The 20,838-nt window shown below is 37.0% G+C and overlaps 1 protein-coding gene across 1 annotated transcript in view; it reads left to right on the top strand.

Moving 5' to 3' along the window:
* Positions 1-20,838, top strand: part of PTCHD3 (patched domain containing 3) — a 78,004-nt gene that overhangs the window by 3,510 nt on the left and 53,656 nt on the right. The window contains 1 exon segment of the mRNA XM_042945192.1: positions 12,088-12,233. Coding sequence (XP_042801126.1) covers positions 12,088-12,233 — 146 coding nt within the window.

Here is a 20,838-nt window from a genome sequence, read left to right as displayed (position 1 = left end):
TTATATCTAAGAATCCATTGACAAGTTCAATGTCATGCACATTTGCCCTGTGTTTCCTTCTAAGAGTTTTATAGTTTTAGCCCTCATATTTAGGTTGTTGATCAATTTTTAGTTCACTTTTGTATATGTAGTGTGAGTAGGGGTTTAACTTCATTCTTGTGCATGGAAATCCATGTGGAAATCCATGTTTCCATGTTGATTGCTGGAAATCCAGTTTTCCAAGTCCCATGTGATGAACAGACTATTCTTTCCCAGTTGATTGGACTTGGCATCCTTGTAAAAAAATCAATTGGTTGTAGATGTATGGGTTTATTTCTGGACTCTAAATTTTATGCCATGAGCCTACATGTCTGTTGATGTGCCAGTACCACACTGTTTTGATTCCTGTAGCTTTGTTATGAGTTTTGAAATCTGGAAATCTCAGTCCTCCAATTTTTATCGTCCTTCTCATGATTATTTTGGATATCTAGGACTCCTTGCAATTACATATGAATTTGAGGGTTGACTTTTCCATTTCTGGGGTGGGAGGAAGGTCATTGAAATTTTGATAAAGATTGTGTTGAATCTGTAGGTTGCTTTAAGTGAGATTAACATTTTAACAATACTGTCTTCCTCCCTGTGAACTAAGGTTGTATTTCCATTAATTTAGGTCTTCTTTAGTTTCTTTCACTAAATTTTTGTAACTTTCTGCCTTTCACCTCCTTGGTTAAATTTATTTCTAAATATTTTATTCTTTTAGACACTAAATGGAATTGCTTTTTTCATTTCATTTTTGGATCGTTCATTGCACGTATATAGAAACACAACTGGTATTTGTGTGTTGATCTTGTATCCTGCACCTTTGCTCAATTTGTTTATTAACTCTATTAATTTTATTGTGGTTTCTTTGGAATTTTCATATATAGAATCATGTAATCTGTGAAAAGGGATAGTTATACTTCTTCATTTCCAACTTGAATTCCTTTTATTTCCATTTCTTATTTAATTCCTCTGGATAGCACTTCCACTTCAATGTCAAGTGTCATTGGTGAAAGTGGGCATCTTTATCTTGTTCCTGATTTTGAAGGGAAATCTTTCAGTCTTTCACTTTTGATTATATTGTTAGATATTCAGTTCTTATAATGGTCCCTGTCATTTTGAGGCCGTTCCTTTCTATTCCTTGTTTTTGAGGTTTTTTTTTTAATCATAATTGGGTGTTGGATTTTGTCAAATGCCTTTTTTGCATCTATTGAGATGATCATGTAGATTTTATCCTTTGTTCTATTAGTGTGATATGTTACTTGATGATTTTTCCCATGTTGAACCACTCTTGCATTCCTGGGATAAATCCTAGTTGGTAATGATGTATAATCTTTTTAATGTGCTATTGAATTGAGTTTGCAGAATTTTATTAAGGGCATTTGAATCTACATTCGTAAGATATTGATCTATGGTTTTCTTCTTGTAATCTTTGTCTGGGATTGGTATCAGTGTATGTTGGTCTCATAGAATGAGTTAGGGAGTGTTTCTTCCTTTTCAACTTTTTGGAAGGACTTGAGAAGGATTGGTGTTACTTCTTCTTTACATGTTTAGTAAAATTTACCAGTGAAGCCATCTGGTCTTGGGCTTTTCTTTTTGGGTGGTTTTTGATTACTGATTCAGTCTTTTTACTTATTCAATGTCTGTTGAGATTTTCTATTTCATCTTGAGTCAGTTTAGGTCATTTATGTGTTTGTAGAAATTTGTGCATTTCATACAGTTTGTTGGCATAAGTTGTTTATAGTATTCTTTATTTTTTAATGTTTATTTATTTTTGAGAGAGAGTGCACGAGAGGGAGAGAGGTGGCGGGGGGGTGGGGCAGAGGATCCAAAGTGGGCTCTGCACTGACAACAGTGAGCCCCATGCAGGGCTCAAAACCATCAACCGTGAGATCATGACCTGAGACGAAGTCGGAGCTCAACCAACTGAGCCACCCAGACAACCCTATAGTGTTCTTTTATAATCCTTTCTATTTCTCTAAGGTTAGTAGTAATGTCTTCAATTTCATATCTGATTTAGTTATTTCTATCTTCTTTTTTCTTTGTCACTCTAGATAAAAGTTTATCAAGTTGTTGATCTTTTTAAATAACCAATTTTTGGCCTTGTTTGTTCCCTCCATTGTTTTTCTAGTCTCAATTGCATATATCTCTATTCTAATCTTTTCATTTCCTTCCTTGTTAGCTTTGGTTTTGTTTTGTTTTATTTTGTTTCTATTTCTGCGAGATGTCTAGTACCATAAGGTGATTGAAGACTTTTTTTTTTCTTTTTTAATGTAGTATAAATTTACCTATGAGCACTGGTGTTGTTACATCCTGTAAGTTATGTTTTGCTATGTGTTTATTTTCATTTGTTGCTGAGTATTTTCTAATTTCCCTTGTGATTTATTCTTTGACCCATTGGTTATTTGATAGTGAGTTGCTTAATTTACATACATTTTGAATTATCCAGTTTTCCCTCTATTATTGATTTGTAGCTTCATTCCATTGTTCGTTGAAAAGATACATTGGGTAATTTCAATATTTTTACATTTTCAGACTTGTTTTGTGACCTAACATATGATCTATTCCGGAGAATGTTTCATGTTCACTTGAGAATAATGTATATTCTTCTGTCATTGGGTTGAGTGTTGTATATATCTCTGTAAGATCTAATTTATTTAGTGTTGTCCATTTCTTCTGTTTCCTTATAGATTATTGGCCTAGATGTTTTATACATTATTAAAAGTGGCATATTGAATTCTCCATCTATTTCTGTCTACAAGTGTTAATATTTGTTTCATTTTTGGGTCTCTATTGGCAGTGAACGTATGTTTGTAGATGAATCTTCTTGATGAATTGTTCTTTTTATCAATTTAAAATGCCCTTCTTTGTCTCTTTTAACAATTTTTAAAATAAAATCTATTTCATCTTATAGAAGTATATTCAATCCTGCCCTCCTTTGGTTATATTTATATGGAATATCTTTCTCCATCCTTTAGCTTTCAATCTATTTATGTCTTTGGGTCTATAATGAGTCTCTTGTAGACAGCATCTAGTTGAATCATGTTATTTTATCCATTCTGTCAATTTCTACCCTTTTATTCAAGAGTTTAATCCATTTACATTTAAAATAACTGCTGATAAGGAAGGACTTCTGTTATTTTGCTATTTGTATTCTGTGTATCATACAGTTTTTTTGTCCCTCACTTCATCCATTATGCCTTCTTCTATGTTTAGTTTCTATTTTTCTAATGAGTTGTTTGATTCTCTTCTCATTTCCTTTTGTAATGATTTTGTGAGATTTTCTTTATGGTTACCATGGAGATTCATATAATTCTAAGTTTAAAACAATCTACATTAAACTGATACCAACTTAACTTCAAAAACACACAAATATGCTGCTTCTGTACACCTCTGTCCCCCACTCTTTATGTTGTTGTTGTCACAAATTATATTTTTATACACTCTATGCCTGATAACAGATTTATAATTATTTTTATGTTCTAAATTCTGTAGGTAATAAAATGTAGGATTATAAACCAAAAATATAATAATACTTGCTGTTATATATTTGACCAAGACCTATGTTTCCTCATATGACTTAGCATTACTTTTTATTGTTCTTTCTATTCAGCCCGAAGGATTCCTTTTACCATTTCATATAGGGCAGGTCTAATTAACAAGCCTGCTTAGCTCTTGTTTATCTGGAATGTCTTAATTTCTCCTTCATTTTTGAAGGACAGTTTTGATGAATACAGAATTTTCAGTTGATGTTTTTTTTTTCTTTAAGCACTATAAATATCCCACTGTCTCCTTGCCTCCATGGTTTCTAATAAACAACCAGCTTTTATACTTATTAAGGGTCCCTTATATTTGGTGAGTTGCTCCTCTCTCAGTGCTTCCAAGACTCTCTTTGCCTTTGGCTTTCAATGATTTGATTATAATGTTCTCGTTCTGGGTCTTTTTGAGATCATCCTATTTGAACTCCATTAAGGTTCTTGGATTTGTAGCGTCATATCTTCTACCAAATTTGGGAAGTTTTCAGCCATTATTTCTTTAAATATTCTTCCTGCCTCCTTTTTTTTTTTTTAATTTTTTTTAACGTTTATTTATTTTTGAGACAGGGAGAGACAGAACATGAACGGGGGAGGGTCAGAGAGAGGGAGACACAGAATCCGAAACAGGCTCCAGGCTCTGAGCTGTCAGCACAGAGCCTGACGCGGGGCTCGAACTCACGGACCGCGAGATCATGACCTGAGCCAAAGTCGGCCGCTCAACCGACTGAGCCACCCGGGCGCCCCCTGCCTCCTTTTCTCTCTCTCCTGGAACTCCCATAACGTGTATGTTGATCTACTGGCTGGTAGACCCACAGATCTCTGAGGTTCTTCTCACTTTTCTTCATCCTTTTTTCTTTCTGTCTCTTAGACTCCATACATTTCAATTGTCCTATTTTCAGTTCACTGATTCTTCTGCCTATTAGACCTACTGTTGAATGCCTCTAGTGTTTTTGGGTTTGTTTTCTGTCATTTCAGTTACTGTAGTTTTCAGTTCCAGAATTTCTGTTTGGTTCCTTTAAAAAATTTCTACTTCTTTATATTATTATTTTGCTCATACATTGTTTTTCTTATTTCCTTGTCAGAGCTCTTCTTTAGCTCTGTAAGCATATTTAGAAAAGTGTTTATAGTCTTTGTCTAGTAAGTCCTAGCTCTGTCTTTCCTCAAGGATGATTTCTGTCTATTTATTTTGTTTCACACATATTTTGAACCACACTCTCCTCTATCTTTATATACCTTGTGATTTGTTGTTGGTGGTGGTGGTGGTTGTGTAGAAAACTGGACATTTGGCTAACTGGAAATCAGATTCCACCTTCCCCAGGGTTTTCTGTTGTTTTCCTATGTGTTTATTTAAGATTAGTGGTCCATTTTCTTTGTGATTTTCCGAAACTATTATTGAAAGACTGTAATTTTTGTTTTTTGTGGTCACTGAAGTTTCTGTACCTTAGCTAGTGTTTTGACATAGATTTCCTTGGATGCCAGGTGCTCTCCCAGTGTTTGCAAAATGGTTCTGTGCCTAGAACCTCCAACACTTACCAAGGCTTACACTAGCCCTAGGTGAAAGCTTAGGGTCTTCTTTGGTCTTTTCTGAGCATACATCTCGCCCTGGGTAATTTTCTAAATTCCCCAGTATAATTGAGTGCTTTTTAATATCCTAAATTCCCAGAGAAATGCTCCTCATCTTTTTCTATAGGTAGTCTTTTGTATTTTTGAGCTATAATCTTTTGCTCTATGCACATGAGGTTTGTTAATTCAACTTGTGGTGTTTCCAGCTTTCTCAACCTGAGTTTTGAGTTAGACAAAACAGAGGAGTGCCTTGCATCAGTCCTTCAGGTAGCCCCCAAATAGGTTAGAACAGACATATAAAATATTTTAGGAATAATCTCTGCTCTGCTTCCTCCAAAAACAGGGAAATGGCTCCATCATGGTAACATGAGCTGTTACCACTTTAAGATCCCTGCTGTCTTAGGGACAGTTTGGGACTGGGGCCACTTTAACACATCTGCCACATTATGATCACTGCCACTTTAAGACTACTACCACACTGGAGAGGGAGACAGGGCATGTAAAATCACTATAAAACATTCCTACTATTTTGAAGTACTCCCCTGATTTTCTTTCATTTAGCACTTGCTTAGTTGCTGTAAGCTTTTGACTGCTTTCCAGAGTTCACAGAATTCTGAAAATATATGCCCGTTTTTCTATATTTCTTTGTCGGGATGAGACTTGGGAAATTCCTATTCCATGTTTTGCTGATATCCAGCACTAAACTCTTATTTTTTAAACTTTCTTTTCTACCCACCCCCCATTAGCAATAGTGTGCAATCAGATGGAATAGTAAAAACAAATAAATAAATTATGACCAGTTTTGTTTGATTTGGCATATGTTTTTTACTTATTGTGCCAATTGTGATTAATTGTTCCATTTGGAAGCAGATATGCTGATAGAATTAAACAAGTCCTTATTTCTGTATAAATTTGAACTAGTACTTTTAACTATATAAAAAATTAATCTCTAATTTAATTGACTTGGGTGTCCCCATTGTTCGGATGTGAGGTTTACCTTGTTAAGCACTTAAAAATTGTTATCTAGGCATTAGGGTTAGTTTGGGCTGTTGTAATCAGAAAGCTAAAATATTGAAAATATCAGAAAACACCAGTATTTAGTTGTAGAAGTAACCCCATAGAATATATTAATTTAGTGATTCTCACAGCAGAGTTCCAGAGAGGACTCTAAACCTACATATTCTGAAGCCACCTATTGAATCAAGTCTCTGGGGTTCCAGTCTGAAAATCTATATTTCAAAAATGTCTTTAATTGATTCTCCTGTATAGGTGGGTTTGGGAACAAATGATATAACTCAACTCTCTAGATTTTAAGGTAGAGAAAAATAAGGCCCCAATAGGTAGAGGGAGTTAACCATGATGGGTATCTCGTTAGAGTTAATAAACTACCTCGCAACTTTGTTATTTTGGAAAGAAAGACCACATTCCCTAGAAAACAAACAAAATCAAAAAACTAAGAAGGAAGGGTGAGAGGGAGGGAGGGAGAAAATAGGGGAGGAAGGATGGGAAGGAAAAAAGACCAAATTCAGGCTTGTTAAAGTCATTAGAGTATAAAAATAATGTTAACCTAGTGTGGAATCTCCAAGGTACCAACAATTGGCTTGACAAAACTTTCCTACTAGGTAATTGGTTCTGAAGATACAAATTTATATCAATTCTTGCTTATCTTTACTAATAATTATGGACAGTAGTACAGAAAATCTTATACTGAAGGCAATTAGAAAATGATTTTTTTGGTCTTTATTTAATTTGAAAGAGAGAGCATGGTTGAGTGAGCAGAGGAGAGGCAGAGAGAGAGGGAGAGAAGGAATCCCAAGCAGGCTCTGCGCTGTCAGAGCAGAGCCCGACACAGGGCTTGAACTCACAAACCAGGAGATCATGACCTGAGCCAAAACCAAGAGTCAGATGCTTAACCGACTGAGCCAGCCAGACACCCTTAGAAAATGATTTATATTTATTTGTCTTTGAAGACTTTATGTTTATGTAACCAGAATATGAAACACATAGGACTCATGAGGTATAAACATAATGCAACTTTATTTTTGTCTCCCTTTGTTCCCTTTAAGTTTTGTAGGTAAGAGCAAGTTCTTCCTCTGCCCCATGAAAACTCAGACAGGCCATGTGACTTTTGTGGTCATTAGTAGGTAGGACAAAATCCTCCAGTCAGAGTTCAAATGTCCATGTCCATGTCCATGTAATAAACAAAATTGGTAACTTGCTTTAAAGTTAAGGTGCTCTCCAGCACCCTTTGCTAGACCATGCTGCATGGGATAACCCTTAATGAGGAGAAAGGAGCTTACCAGTTCTCTTCTTCTTTTTTTTTTTCTGAATATAATTTATTGTCAAGTTAGCTAACATACAACAGACACAGTGTGCTCTTGGTTTCAGGGTAGATTCCCGTGATTCTTCGCTTACATGTAACACCCAGAGCTCATCCCAACAAGTGCCCTCCTCAATGCCCATTACCCATTTTCCCCTCACCTCACCCCCCCTCACTTCACCCCCCAGAGGAATCAAGCCTCAGTTCTCTGTATTTAAGAGTCTCTTATGGTTTGCCTCCCTCTCTGTTTGAAATGATTTTTTACCCTTCCCTTCCCTCATGGACTTCTGTTATGTTTCTCAGATTCCACATATGAGTGAAAACATATATCTGTCTTTCTCTGACTGACTTATTTCTCTTAGCATATTACCCTCCAGTTCTATCCACATTGTTGTAAATGGCAAGATTTCATTCTTTCTCATTGCCAAGTAGTATTCCATTGTATATATAAACCACATCTTCTTTTTTAAATGTTTTAAATTTAATTTATTTTTTAAAATTTACATCCAAGTTAGCATATAGTACAACAATGATTTCAGAAGTAGATTCTTTAATGCCCTTACCCATTTAGCCCATCCCCCCTCCCACAACTCCTCCTACAACAGTAACCCTCTGTTTGTTCCCCATATTTAAGAGTCTCTTATGTTTTGTCCCTCTCCCTGTTTTTGTATTATTTTTGCTTCCCTTCCCTTATGTTCATCTGTTTTGTATCTTAAAGTCCTCATATGAGTGAAGTCACATGATATTGGTCTTTCTCTGACTAATTTTGCTTAGCATAATACCCTCTAGTTCCATCCACGTAGTTGCAAATGGCAATATTTAATTCTTTCTCATTTCCAAGTAGTATTCCATTGTATATATAAACCACATCTTCTTTATCCATTCATCAGTTGATGGACATTTGGGCTCTTTCTGTATTTTGGCTATTGTCGATAGCACTGCTATAAACATTGGGGTTCATGTGCCCCTATGAATCAGCACTCCTGTATCCTTTGGATAAATTCCTATAGTGCTACTTCTGGGTCATAGGGTAATTCTGTTTTTAATTTTTTGAGGAACCTCCACATTGTTTTCCAGAGCAGCTGCACCAATTGTGCATTCCCACCCACAGTGCAAGAGGGTTTGCATTCCCACCACAGTGCAAGAGGGTTCCCATTTTGCCACATCCTTGCCAACATCTGTTGTTTCCTGAGTTGTTAATTTTAGCCACTCTGGTGTGAGGTGGTATCTCACTGTGGTTTTGACTTGTATTTCCGTGATGATGAGTGACGTTGTGTATCTTTTCATGTGTCTGTTGGCCATCTGGATGCCTTCTTTGGTCTAATCATGTCTTCTGGCTATTTCTTCACTGGATTATTTCAGGTGTTGAGTTTGGTAAGTTCTTTATAGATTTTGGATAATAAGCCTTTATGTTATATGTCATTTGCAGATATCTTCCCCCATTCTGTTGGTTCGCCAGCCCTCTTCTATCCCTTCTCTTCCTGCTTCCCATCTTGCTAAGTTAGTTGGAGCATGTCCAAGGAGAAAAAGAAAAGGAAGAGGGAAATCCTTAAGGCACAGCTGCTGCCACGATGCTTCAATACATGCCTTCTCTAGGCTTTAAAATAAAACCAATTCTCCTTTGAGTGCATTTGTAAATTCCTAGGACATCTCCCACTCCTACCTCTCTGTTAGCACTGAGAATCTCTTATCTCTGCTCTGGGCAACAGCCTCCTAGACAGCCCCTAAGACATTGCCCATGCTGCCTGACTCATTTACACTTGCATATGAAGGTTATCCTTGCACATATGCATTTACCTCACACAGAACCCTTATTTGCACCTATTTTAGGGTTCCGTATTTATTGTCTGATTGTGAAGTCATATGAACAAACTTTTTCAAGTATATGCTCTAGCTTGAACCTCATTCTACAGCAAGTAGTGGTATATTGATCTTCTTGTCTCCTTCAAAATTGTCTCACATTTTGGACATGACAACATTTACACCAAATATTAGATCTGTTTCTGAAACAAGCTTGAAAATCTTTCCCTTCTCAAATACACTGTAAACTGTTGTTTACTTATGAGAAACATCATTACCTTTGAAGGAAGATGTGGATCTCTTACCAAACATAGATTGTTGTCTAAGTATAATAAGTTCTAATTTAGCCCTTCCCTGTCAGGTAAATAAAAAATTCAGAAGGTTGGCCATCTTGCTGCCTGCACTGGAGTCATATGGGGAAGGTTTTAGACATAAAGATTCTGCAGCTTCCCTACCAACCTACTGAATCAGGATCTGCATAGCCAGGTTCCAGGAGATCTAAAGTTCTAAGACTTCCCTAGGTCATTCTGATAAACTGCTTAAAACAAAATCCTTCTCAGGGGTGCCTGGGTGGCTCTGTCAGCTAAGCGTCTTGACTCTAGGCTTCGGCTCAGGTCATGATCTCGTGGTTCATGGGTTTGAGCCCCACTTCGGATTCTGCGCTGACAGTGTGGAGCCTGCTTGCCATTCTCTCTCTCTGTCTCTGTCTGTCAGCCTCTCTCTCTCAAGAGAAATGAACTTAAAAAAAAAAAATCTTTCTTGGAGACCGGAATATCTGCAAGTGTATTCACCAAACTCCTACAGTGTTCCGTCTTCAAATCTTTCCTTCCATTGTCTATTGCACATTAAAGATCATTTAGACAAAGTCAACTCAGCACGTAGTCAAAATAAAGTCACTATAGGCAATAATATACTTCACTCCCTCCCTTACATCATCTGAAAATTTTATACAAAAAATCCAGACACTTGAAAGATGGAATGTCATATGTAACTCATTCATCTTTCTGATTTCAAAGTTCATCTTTGTTACTTTCTTATTTCAAACTGCTATAAACCAACATTGTTGTTTTAAGAAAGTACTCATTATAATCAAATTTTATTCTAACAAGGAATTTTACTTTTGCTCTGGAATTTTGCACATGTGGTTGGTTTGGGGCCCTGAGTTTAACTCATAGCACTGGTGTGTTGAAAAAAAATAAATAAAACCATGGTGTAGAAATTTTTTTGCAGAATAAGAAAGTTTAGCTATTTTACTGTTGTCTTGCCTAAAGGTCATGGTCATGTTGCTGTATTAGAATCAGTGCTTCTGTTTCCATAGTTGACTCTCCTAGTCTTCAATCCAAACTTAGTTTCTCTCTCCTCCTCAAAATATCTAGAGACAAGTATAAGTCATTGTTTTGAAGCAGTTAACAAAAAAGCAAAATATAAAACCAGAGGTGGTTGTCAATATTTTCAAATGTAATATTGTGGTTATTGGGTAGGTAAAGTGCTGAATCCATACTTTAAAATGCTGCCTATATATTCCCATTTTTGTTGGTCCAGCAAAGAAAAAGGCACAGGCTGTGTTATTAAAAATGGACTAGAGGGGCACCTGGGTGGCTCAGTTGGTTAAGTGTCTGACTTTGGCTCAGGTCATGATCTCATTGTTCGTGGGTTCAAGCCCCACATCAGGCTCTGCACTGGTAGTGTGGAGCCTGCTTGGTAGTCTCTCTCTCTCTCTGCCTCTCCCCCACTTGTGCTCTCTCTCTCTCAAAAATAAATAAGTAAACTTAACATTTTTTAAACATGTATTTATTTTTGAAAGAGAGAGAGAGTGAGTGAGAGAGTGAACAGGGGAGGGGCAGAGAGAGGGGAGACAACAAATCCAAAGCAGCTCCCAGCTCCAAACCATCAGCACAGAGCTGAACATGGGGCTCAAACCCACAAACCGTGAGATCATGACCTGAGCCAAAGTCAGTTGTTTGACTGAGCCACCCAGGTGCCCCATAAATAAACATTTTTTTAAAAATGGACTACATTTCTTTTTTTTTTTTTTTAACGTTTATTTATTTTTGAGACAGAGAGAGACAGAGCATGAATGGGGGAGGGTCAGAGAGAGAGGGAGACACAGAATCTGAAACAGGCTCCAGGCTCTGAGCTGTCAGCACAGAGCCCGACGCGGAGCTCAAACTCACGGACCGCGAGATCATGACCTGAGCCAAAGTCGGCTGCTTAACCAACTGAGCCACCCAGGCGCCCCAAAAATGGACTACATTTCTAATTCTTTTGTAATTAGTAGCAACTTTCCTAGAGCCCGCTTCACCAGTAGACAAGAATCCTGAAAACGTTTTAGGAGGAGACTTTCATACATTTTGTTAATCACAATACATATTGAACTGGTTTTCAAATTCAAGAGCTGTTTAGAATTGCATCTATGGCTACTTGGAGTCAAGGGTGGGTGAAAAGAGCACTGAATATGGATACTTTCTCTGCTAGAGCTTGCCCTCCCTTTGCTGTTGTATTCCATTTATACCCTTTGAAGATCAGGGTGTAATTAACCATCTGAAGTATTTGGTATATCTTTATGGCTCTGAACTGGTGGTGAGTGAATTTGTGCTTGCCCAGCTGCAGAAGAATTGCTCAGAAGTTTGGTAAAAGTACTGATTCACAGCTTTTCTGTTCCCTCCGCCCTTTTTCCCACTTGGTCTGGAACAGTGTCTGGGAATTAAAGGTCTTCAGCAGACAGGTATGGGAATTATTGCCCAAGAGCTTTCTGAACAGATGTCCAAGTCGAGAATGTTATAAACTGATGGAATTTCAGTGTGGAAGCTACCACCACAAATTCCATGATTTCTCCCTCCAAATGTACAGGTGTGACTGTGTATGAAACAAAATGTGGGCTGCAACCTTTGGAATGATTTCTGCTGCCTTGGCAGTGGTGAACGGCCTTGGCCTGATATTGTACATTGGGATGCCATTGGTGATCATAGTTGCAAATTCACCATTTCTTATTCTAGGTGAGTAAAACCAAATGTGAAGCTACACATTGTGTATGTGGGGGTATGGGGTAGATAAGGGAAGGAATTTATGTTAGATTAAGCAAAATAATTATATTCAGGTGGCTCCACAGATCCAAAATGAAGTTACAGGAGAGAAGAAAATCAACTTGAAGTGTGTGTGTTTAGAGGCAGAAAAATCTAGTACCCCAAATGGAAAAACACAGACAAGAGACATGAACAGGCAGTTCACACATACACACACACACACACACACACACATACACACACACACACACACACACACACACACACACATCCAAAATCCAAACTATAAATCACTGGAAGTAGAGGGAAAAAATAATTTGACTTCTCAATTAATGAATGGATGCAAATTAAACCAAAAGTGAGATACCTTGTCTTTTTATTAAATTAATAAATATTAGCAAGATTGAAGATATGAGGAAGGTTGTATATAAATGAATACTCATTCTGCCGGGAGAAAATTATAAATTGTTACACACTTTTTTAAATCCAATTTTGCAGCAAATCAAAAGATTTAAACATCAAACAGCAAATATCTTTGGCTTAGCAATTCCATTTTTAGAAATTTGTCTTAACAATTAGACAAGTGCTCAAAGAGCAGAACGAGTATGTTCATTTCAGCATTACTTAGAACGGAAAAGTTTTGAAAACCTAATTCAATATCAACATGGGATTGGTCAACTCAAACACAGCATATTAATACTTTTGAATCATATTCAGTGTTCAAAAGGAGGTAGATATATGTTAAACGAAAAATGCTGGCTATGAAACCAGGTGTTTGAAATAGATAGTTATATGTGCATATTTGTATAGAGCAAATTCTGGATGGATATACATAAAAATGCAGGGTGGAATCACTATTGTTTATACTTTTTCTCTGCATTTTCCTGTAATTCCAGAATTTATTTTACAATAAGCATGAAAAACAAAGGTGTTTATATTATATTTTATTTTTTTAATTTAAAGCGATACCAATTATTTATTTTTTATTAAATATAATTTATTGTCAAATTGGTTTCCATACAACACCCCGTGCTCATTCCAACAGGTGCTCTCCTCAATGCCCATCACCCGCTTTCCTCTCTCCCCACCCCCCATCAACCTTCAGTTTGTTCTCAGTATTTAAGAGTCTCTTATGGTTTGCCTCCCTCCCTCTCTGTAACTTTTTTCCCCTCCCCCCTCCCCCGTGGTCTTCTCTGAAATTACTCAGGATCCACATAGGAGTGAAAACATATGGTATCTGTCCTTCTCTGCCTGACTTACTTCACTTAGCATAATACCCTCCAGTTCCATCCACGCTGCTGCAAACGGCCAGATTTCATTCGTTCTCATTGCCAAGTAGTATTCCACTGTATATATAAACCACATCTTCTTTATCCATTCTATATTTTAGAAAGTAAGGAACTTGGAAGGAATAGTATTTGGTTTCCATGGGGACACAGTGGAAAAGCTGTTTGCTGGATGTCAACTTATTTACTCTAACTCTACAGGACCCACCTACCTAGTACACACCCACGCTTAACTCAGTATTCCGCACAGCCATAAATAACTATAGTTAAAGTGTATATAATTGATTTAATATAAACCAGCACTGAATAGTCCGTGTATACATAGGAGTGTGTGTGTGTGTGTGTGTGTGTGTGTGTGTGTGATTTAAGCAACTCAAGCAGTGTTCAAGGACAATTTCTGAGTAAGTTTCTATAAATCATAAAACTAGTTTTTCAATACCTGATACATATCAAGAGTTCATTCTTGGTCCCTAGTACTTCTGATTCTTCCCTTTTGTGCTGCTGAGCCCAAGTGAAATCCTCAAAGCTGGTAAGCCATAGGATGTCAGGATGCAGTTTATGACAATGTTTAGACTTGTGTCAATACAGATTCCTCTGTCTTCTTGATTATACCCGTAAAACATCAGAGGCAAAGTTGCAATTCCCAGTACCCTCCCATGTAATCCATGCACAAGATCCCCCTCAAATTGAAATTAGATCAGCATTTTATTGCAGTTAATTTCCTTATTTATTTTATTGAGTTTGCATCAATATACATGGAAACAAAGGTATACATGAGTGAAAGTAGTGTCAACTCTAGTAGAAATCTTGAGAGAGGTGAAAACATTGCTGGTTAGATGCTAACTGTACAATAGATAAGTCCAGTTTATATTTTAAGCAACAGAATGTTGGCTTCGTGTGTTTGTGCATTCATTAAGATGGTTTATGAGAAAAAATGGTCTTTCAAGTCATCCAGTAGAATCAAAGATACAATGCTAATCCTGCTTCGACTAACACCTACAATAGGTTTCCTGACTCATCATTACAACACCCTAAATGAAGAGTAGGAGTAGAGTATCCTGTGCTACGTACAAATAATAAGAGTATGAATAAAGCACAGAGTTATTACAGAGGAAGGGATGAATTCTGTTGTGGATTCAGAAGCAACCAGAGAAAGTGACAGAGAAAGTAATTGTATCAAAGCACAGATCAGGCAAGATAAATAAGACGTAAGAGATGGAAAAAGAAGATGCTTCGAGTTTATGTGTTTAATTTTTCATAGATATTAATATTTTAATATTAATATTAAATAGTAAAGTTAATATTTGATATTCTTTGTTTTTTTAACGGGTGTTGGGGTTGATGATATGTTTATAATGATTTCTGCCTGGCAGAAGACCAGCCTCATGGATAACATCAAACAGCGGCTGTCCAGTGTCTATTCCAAAGTGGCAGTGTCCATTACAATCACCACTATCACCAACGTCCTGGCCTTCTATACAGGGATGATGACCTCTTTCAGGTCCGTACAATACTTTTGCATTTATACCGGAACAACCCTGTTCTTTTGTTATTTTTATAACATCACCTGTTTTGGAGCATTTATGGCCCTGGATGGTAAAAGAGAAATAGTCTGTCTACGCTGGTTGAAAAAGCCAGAAACTCCTGACCAAAAGTGTTCCTCATTTAAAAAGTCCTGCTGTGTCCCATGTGATTCTCTCCCAGATAAACAAGAAACTGATGTCCATCCAATGAATTTGTTCTTCAGAGACTATTTTGGCCCTTTTCTCACAAGCACTGAGTCCAAGTTTTTTGTAGTGCTTCTATACATTTTGTACATCATTAGTAGTATATATGGGTGTTTCCAAGTGCAGGAAGGGTTAGACCTTCGAAATTTGACAAGTGACGATTCCTACATCACACCATTTTTTAATGTAGAAGAACATTTTTCAGATTATGGCCCCAGGGTTATGGTTATTGTTACTGAAACTCTTGACTACTGGGATAAAGATGCTAGGCAAAAACTGGAAAAATGTCTGGTAGATTTGGAAAACAGTGACTAGATAAAAATGTTAGAGTTTTGGTTACAAGAGTATGTGCAATATATGGAAAATAGCGGGCAAGATGTAAATGATAAGAATACTTTTATAAACAGTTTGCCCAGTTTTTTAACAAATTTTCCACTTTTTATGTATGATATTAATATTTCATCTTCACACGAAATCATTGCTTCCCAGGGCTTCATTCAGACCATCGGCGTTTCTTCTTCAACCAATAAGATGACGTTATTCCAGTTACGAAGCATAGCCGAAAAGTGTGAAATTCCCCTAATGGTGTACAACCCGGCATTCATATATTTTGATCAGTACACTGCAATATTAGAAAACACTGTTCGAAATGTCATTGTTGCAGCCTCAACATGAACATAGGTTCATTGTTTCCTTATTGTTAATTCCTCATCCACTGTGTTCCTTGTGGGTAACTTTTGCTATTGCTTCTGTGATTGTGGGAGTAACAGGGTTCTTGGCATTCTGGAATGTCAATCTTGATTCCGTATCCATGATTAATCTTGTCATTTGTATAGGGGTTTCTTTCGATTTTTCTGCACACATTTCTTATGCATTTGTTTCCAGTTCTAAGCCCTCAGTAAACCAAAAAATAATTGAGGCATTGTATCTGCTAGGCTACCCAGTGTTACAAAGTGCAGTTTCAACAGTAATAGGGGTGTGTGTTTTATCTGCAGCTAAAGCATACATCTTCAGGACATTTTTTAAGATTATGTTTCTTGTTATGGTATTTGGGGCTGCCCATGGCCTAATTTTTATTCCAGTATTCTTAACCTTTTTTTGAAGGTTTGTTTGAATATCCACTAACAAATCAAAGACCAATTACAGAATTCCTGCTTGCCACAATCCAATCTGGTAAAAACACACTATTTGAAATAGTCAATAAACTAAAAACAAAGGTATGTTTCCTTGGCTTGGAAATCCCATTTAAAAATGTTATTTAAAATATCCTAAGAAAAATTAGTCTTACATTAAAATATCTTTACTAGGGGCGCCTGGGTGGCTCAGTCGGTTAAGCATCCGACTTCGGCTAAGCACCCGACTTCGGCTCAGGTCATGATTTCGCGGTCCATGAGTTTGAGCCCCGTGTCAGGCTCTGTACTGACAGCTTTTGTTTCATTGTTAGAAGCTTATGCCTGAAATTCAAGTATTTTATATATTATAATATAAATGGAATATTAATTTCATTATACTTCCTATATCATTATTATGTAAAAGTACAACTTATTATTAATCCTCCCAGTCTGGGGCTTTGTATGCCTTTTCTTAATGGTGTATTTTGACAAACTGAAGTTTTTGAAGTTTTGAAATCAAATTTATCTTTTTTTTTGGCTAGTGTTTTCTGTGTCCTCCCTGAGAAGTCTTTGCCTATTTTAAGATCACAAAAAAAAAATCCGTCCATGTTTTCTTCTCAAGGCTAACAGTTTAATTTTACATTTGGGTCTATGATCCATAGATCTATATTTGTTGAGAAGTGGATAAAAGTTCATTATGTTCCCATAATAATTATCCATCCAGTTGTCCCAGCATCATTAGTAAAAAGACTACATTTTCAGCATAGGATTAATTTGGGACCTCTGTCAAAGAATCAGTTGACAATTTGTGTGTGGCTCTGTTTCTGTGCATTGATCTGTTTGTCTGTTCTAAAGCCAGTGCCACAGTGCCTTGATTACTGAAGCTATATATTAACTCTTGAAGTCAGGTTGTATAATTTATCCAGCATTTTTCTTCTTTTCCAAATTGCTTTGGCCATTCTAGGTTCTTCCCATTTAGATACTCATTTTAGAATCACTTGTCAATTTACCAGAAAGCCTTCTGGGTTCATGATTGGGTTATGGTGAATCTACAGATCAATTTGGGGAAAATAGGTATCTTAGCCATTTGGAATATTCTAATCTGTGAACATGGTTTATCTCTCCATTTATTTATGTCTTCTTTAATTTCTCTCAGGAATATCTTAGATTTAGGTAGATTTACTTCCAAATATTTTTATCTTTATGGCATTATAAATAAATTTAAATTCCTTTTCCATTTTGGTTTTACTACTACATAAAAATACAATAGATTTTGGTATACCTACCTTATATGTGTAACCTCGTTAGGTTCATTTATTAGTTTGTGTGGATCTTTGTAGTTTCTGTAGTAGTTTTTATCTGTGCAATTATGTAAAGGTCACAGAAAGGCCATTTTATTTCTTCCAATAGAATCTTTATCTCTTACTTGGCTTACTGCTTAAAACATCCAGTAAAATGTGGGAAAACATTCTAGAGGCCACATCTCACTGCCTTGTTCCCAACTCTACAGGAAATGTTCAATATCTCATCATTAAATATGATGATTACCTGGAGATATTTCATAGTTATTTCTATCAGTTTGAGGAAGGTCCTTTCTAGTCCTAGTTTGCTGAGATGTTTTACCATGAATGGGTATTGAATTTTGTCAAATAATTTTTGTCCATCTATGAAGATTATCATGTCATTTTTTTATTTTAATCTGTGAAGGTGGCAATTTATGTTGAATGACTTTTTAAAATTACACCATTTTGCATTCCTAAGATGACTTACATTTGGTCATGGCATATTATTATTTTCATATGTTGCTGTCTTTGTTTTGTTCATATCTTGTCAATGATATTTGTTCCTATGATCATGAGGGATATTGGTCTACAATTCCCTTTTCTTGTAATGTCTTCCTCAGGTTTTGATATTAGAGTTATGCTGCCTTCAGGAAATGAGCTGGAAAATATTCCTCTTCTGTTTTCTGAAATATATGACATATGGTTGATACAATTTCTTACTTAAATGTTTGGTAGAATTCACCAGTGAAATCATCTGGGCACAGAGTTTTCCTAGAAATGTTTCCTATTTAAAATTTACTTTTTTGGGGGTGGCTGGCTGGCTTAGTCAGTTGAGTGTCCAACTTCGGCTCAGGTCATGATCCCTCAGTTCGTGAGCTCAAGCCCTGCATGGGCTTGCTGCTGTCAGCATGGAGTCTCCTTTGGATCTTCTGTCCCTGTCTCTCTCTGTCCCTCCCCCACTCCTACTCACTCTCTCTCTCTCTCAAAAATAAAACATTTTAAAAAGTTTAAAAAAAAAAAAAAGATTCTTAGTTTAATCATCCAGTCAGCGTCTTTTCTAGTTTTCATGATACCCCATGGAACAGTGCCTCTCAACTTTTTGCCGCCACAGAGCAGGGATTTTCTTTTCACCAGTCTCCAGTAATATTCTTCTCACTTACCTTATGGCCTCTGTGGCAACCTCCTTGAGGGCCACAGGGTTGTTAATAGCAATTCCAAGGCCTTTTGCCTTTCACTAGAAGTCTCCTTAACACGTTCTACCTTATGAGGCGCCTGGGTGGCTCAGTCAGTTAAGTGTCCAACTCTTGATTTCAGCTCAGGTCATGATCTTATGGTTTGTGGGTTAAAGCCCCACATTGGGCTCTGTGGTGACAGTGCAGAACCTGCTTCGGATTCTCTCTCCCTCCCTCTCTCTCTCTCTGTCCCTCCCCTGCTCACTTTCTCTCTCAAAACAAATAAACTTAAAAAAAATTTTTTGTAATATTAATGAAAGTTTTTTTTAAAAAGATGTTCTAGTTTTTTCCTACTTGCTCAGTCCCAAAGTTACCTCTACATTTTTTGGGTTCTGTTATACTAGCAGTACCAATGTCTATACTAGTCCTCTATTATCCCCTAACAAATTACCCCCAAACTTAGTGGCATAAAATAATCACATTTATTGTCTTTCATATTTTCTGTGGTTAAGGAATTGGGGAATGGCTTTGATTAGATGTACTATCTTGCAGTTCTCATGAGATTTAGTCAGAGGTCATCTGGGGACACGTGTATCTGAAGGCTTGACTGGAAATTCGAGGTGGCTAACTCATGTGGCTGGCAAGTTGGGCTGCCTATTTGGGAGAGGCCTCAGTTCCTCTACATGTGGGCCTCATCACAGGGCTGCTTGTGATGTAGCAGCTGGCTTCTCCCAGAACAAGTGATCCAATTATCCTAGCCTAGAATGTCACACAAGAGCACCTCTAATGCACCCCACTGGTCATAACAACTAATTCTAACTCAATGTGCAAGGAGACTAAAGAGTATGAATATCAGGAGGTGATGATACTTGAGAGCCATCATTGATTCTGGCTACTATTTACTATTTGTTGATTTTTACCATAGCTATGGGTCATATTTTCCTTCTTTGCATGCCTAGTAATTTTTTATTGGATGCTGGACCTTGGGAGAATATATATGTTGAGTACTAGATTTTTTGGCTTCCTTTAAATAGTACTGGACTTTGATCTGACAGGAAGTAATTTATATACCAGGTTGATCCTTTCAAGACTTGTTTTTAAGCCTTGTTATGGCAAGTCTAGAGTAGTCTTTAGTCCAGGGCTAATTTTGCCATAGTATTAGGCAAAACTCTCTGGAATTCCTACTGAAAGCCCCAAGGGGTCAATGGGGACTCTGCAGTCTGGCTGGTCAAAACTTAAACATCCCCCAGCTCTGAATGAGCTCTGGCAACTTTTTGGCATATATTTCTCTAATTCTGTTTTGCTCATGGAGTTTTATCCCATGCATGTGTGATTAAGTATTTAATAAAGGACTCCAGACAGGCTTTGCCTGACTGCATGGAAGTTCCTCCTTCAAATCTATGACTATTTAAAGTCAAACTGAAGGGAACCCTGTGCACATTTCTGAAGCACTTTATTTCCATAGTTTCCTCCTCTCTGGCACTCAGCTTCACATCTTCTGGCCACCTCATTCCCCCCTTAATTCGGCTTGGTCTCCTCAGCTTAGAGAAAATGCTGTGCTTTGCCTAGTTTCTCCTTCCTGAGCTGCAGTCTGGGAAATGTCCCCAAGAAGAAGGTCAGAATGGTTCTATGGTTCACCTCATAGTTCTTTTTTTCCAGAGATCACAGTTCTCCACTATTTGTTGTCCAGTTTCTGAAAATAGTGGCTCAACACATTTTGTCCCATCATTTAGAATAAGAAGACCATCTTTCTCTCAATTATCTCATTGGAGCTGGAAATAGAAGCCTCCTATTCTTTTTCCTATTTATGTCATTCATTTTGCTATCTAAGTTTCCAGTTTGGGCTCACTCTAGTTCGTCTCCTTGAAGTAAGCTTTGAAGTAATATGGGACTTCCTTTTCTCTCTCTTCATAAATTAATAGCAATGTAATATTTAAAAAAAGATCTTATAATCCCCTTGATTGGCTCTCTACACCTTCTAAAATAACAACAGAAAGA

The sequence above is a fragment of the Panthera leo genome, chromosome B4 (assembly GCF_018350215.1).
Source record: "Panthera leo isolate Ple1 chromosome B4, P.leo_Ple1_pat1.1, whole genome shotgun sequence".
Lineage (NCBI taxonomy): Eukaryota > Metazoa > Chordata > Mammalia > Carnivora > Felidae > Panthera > Panthera leo.
Note: the sequence above shows the minus strand (reverse complement) of the source record. Positions and strands in the feature narration are given on the sequence as shown.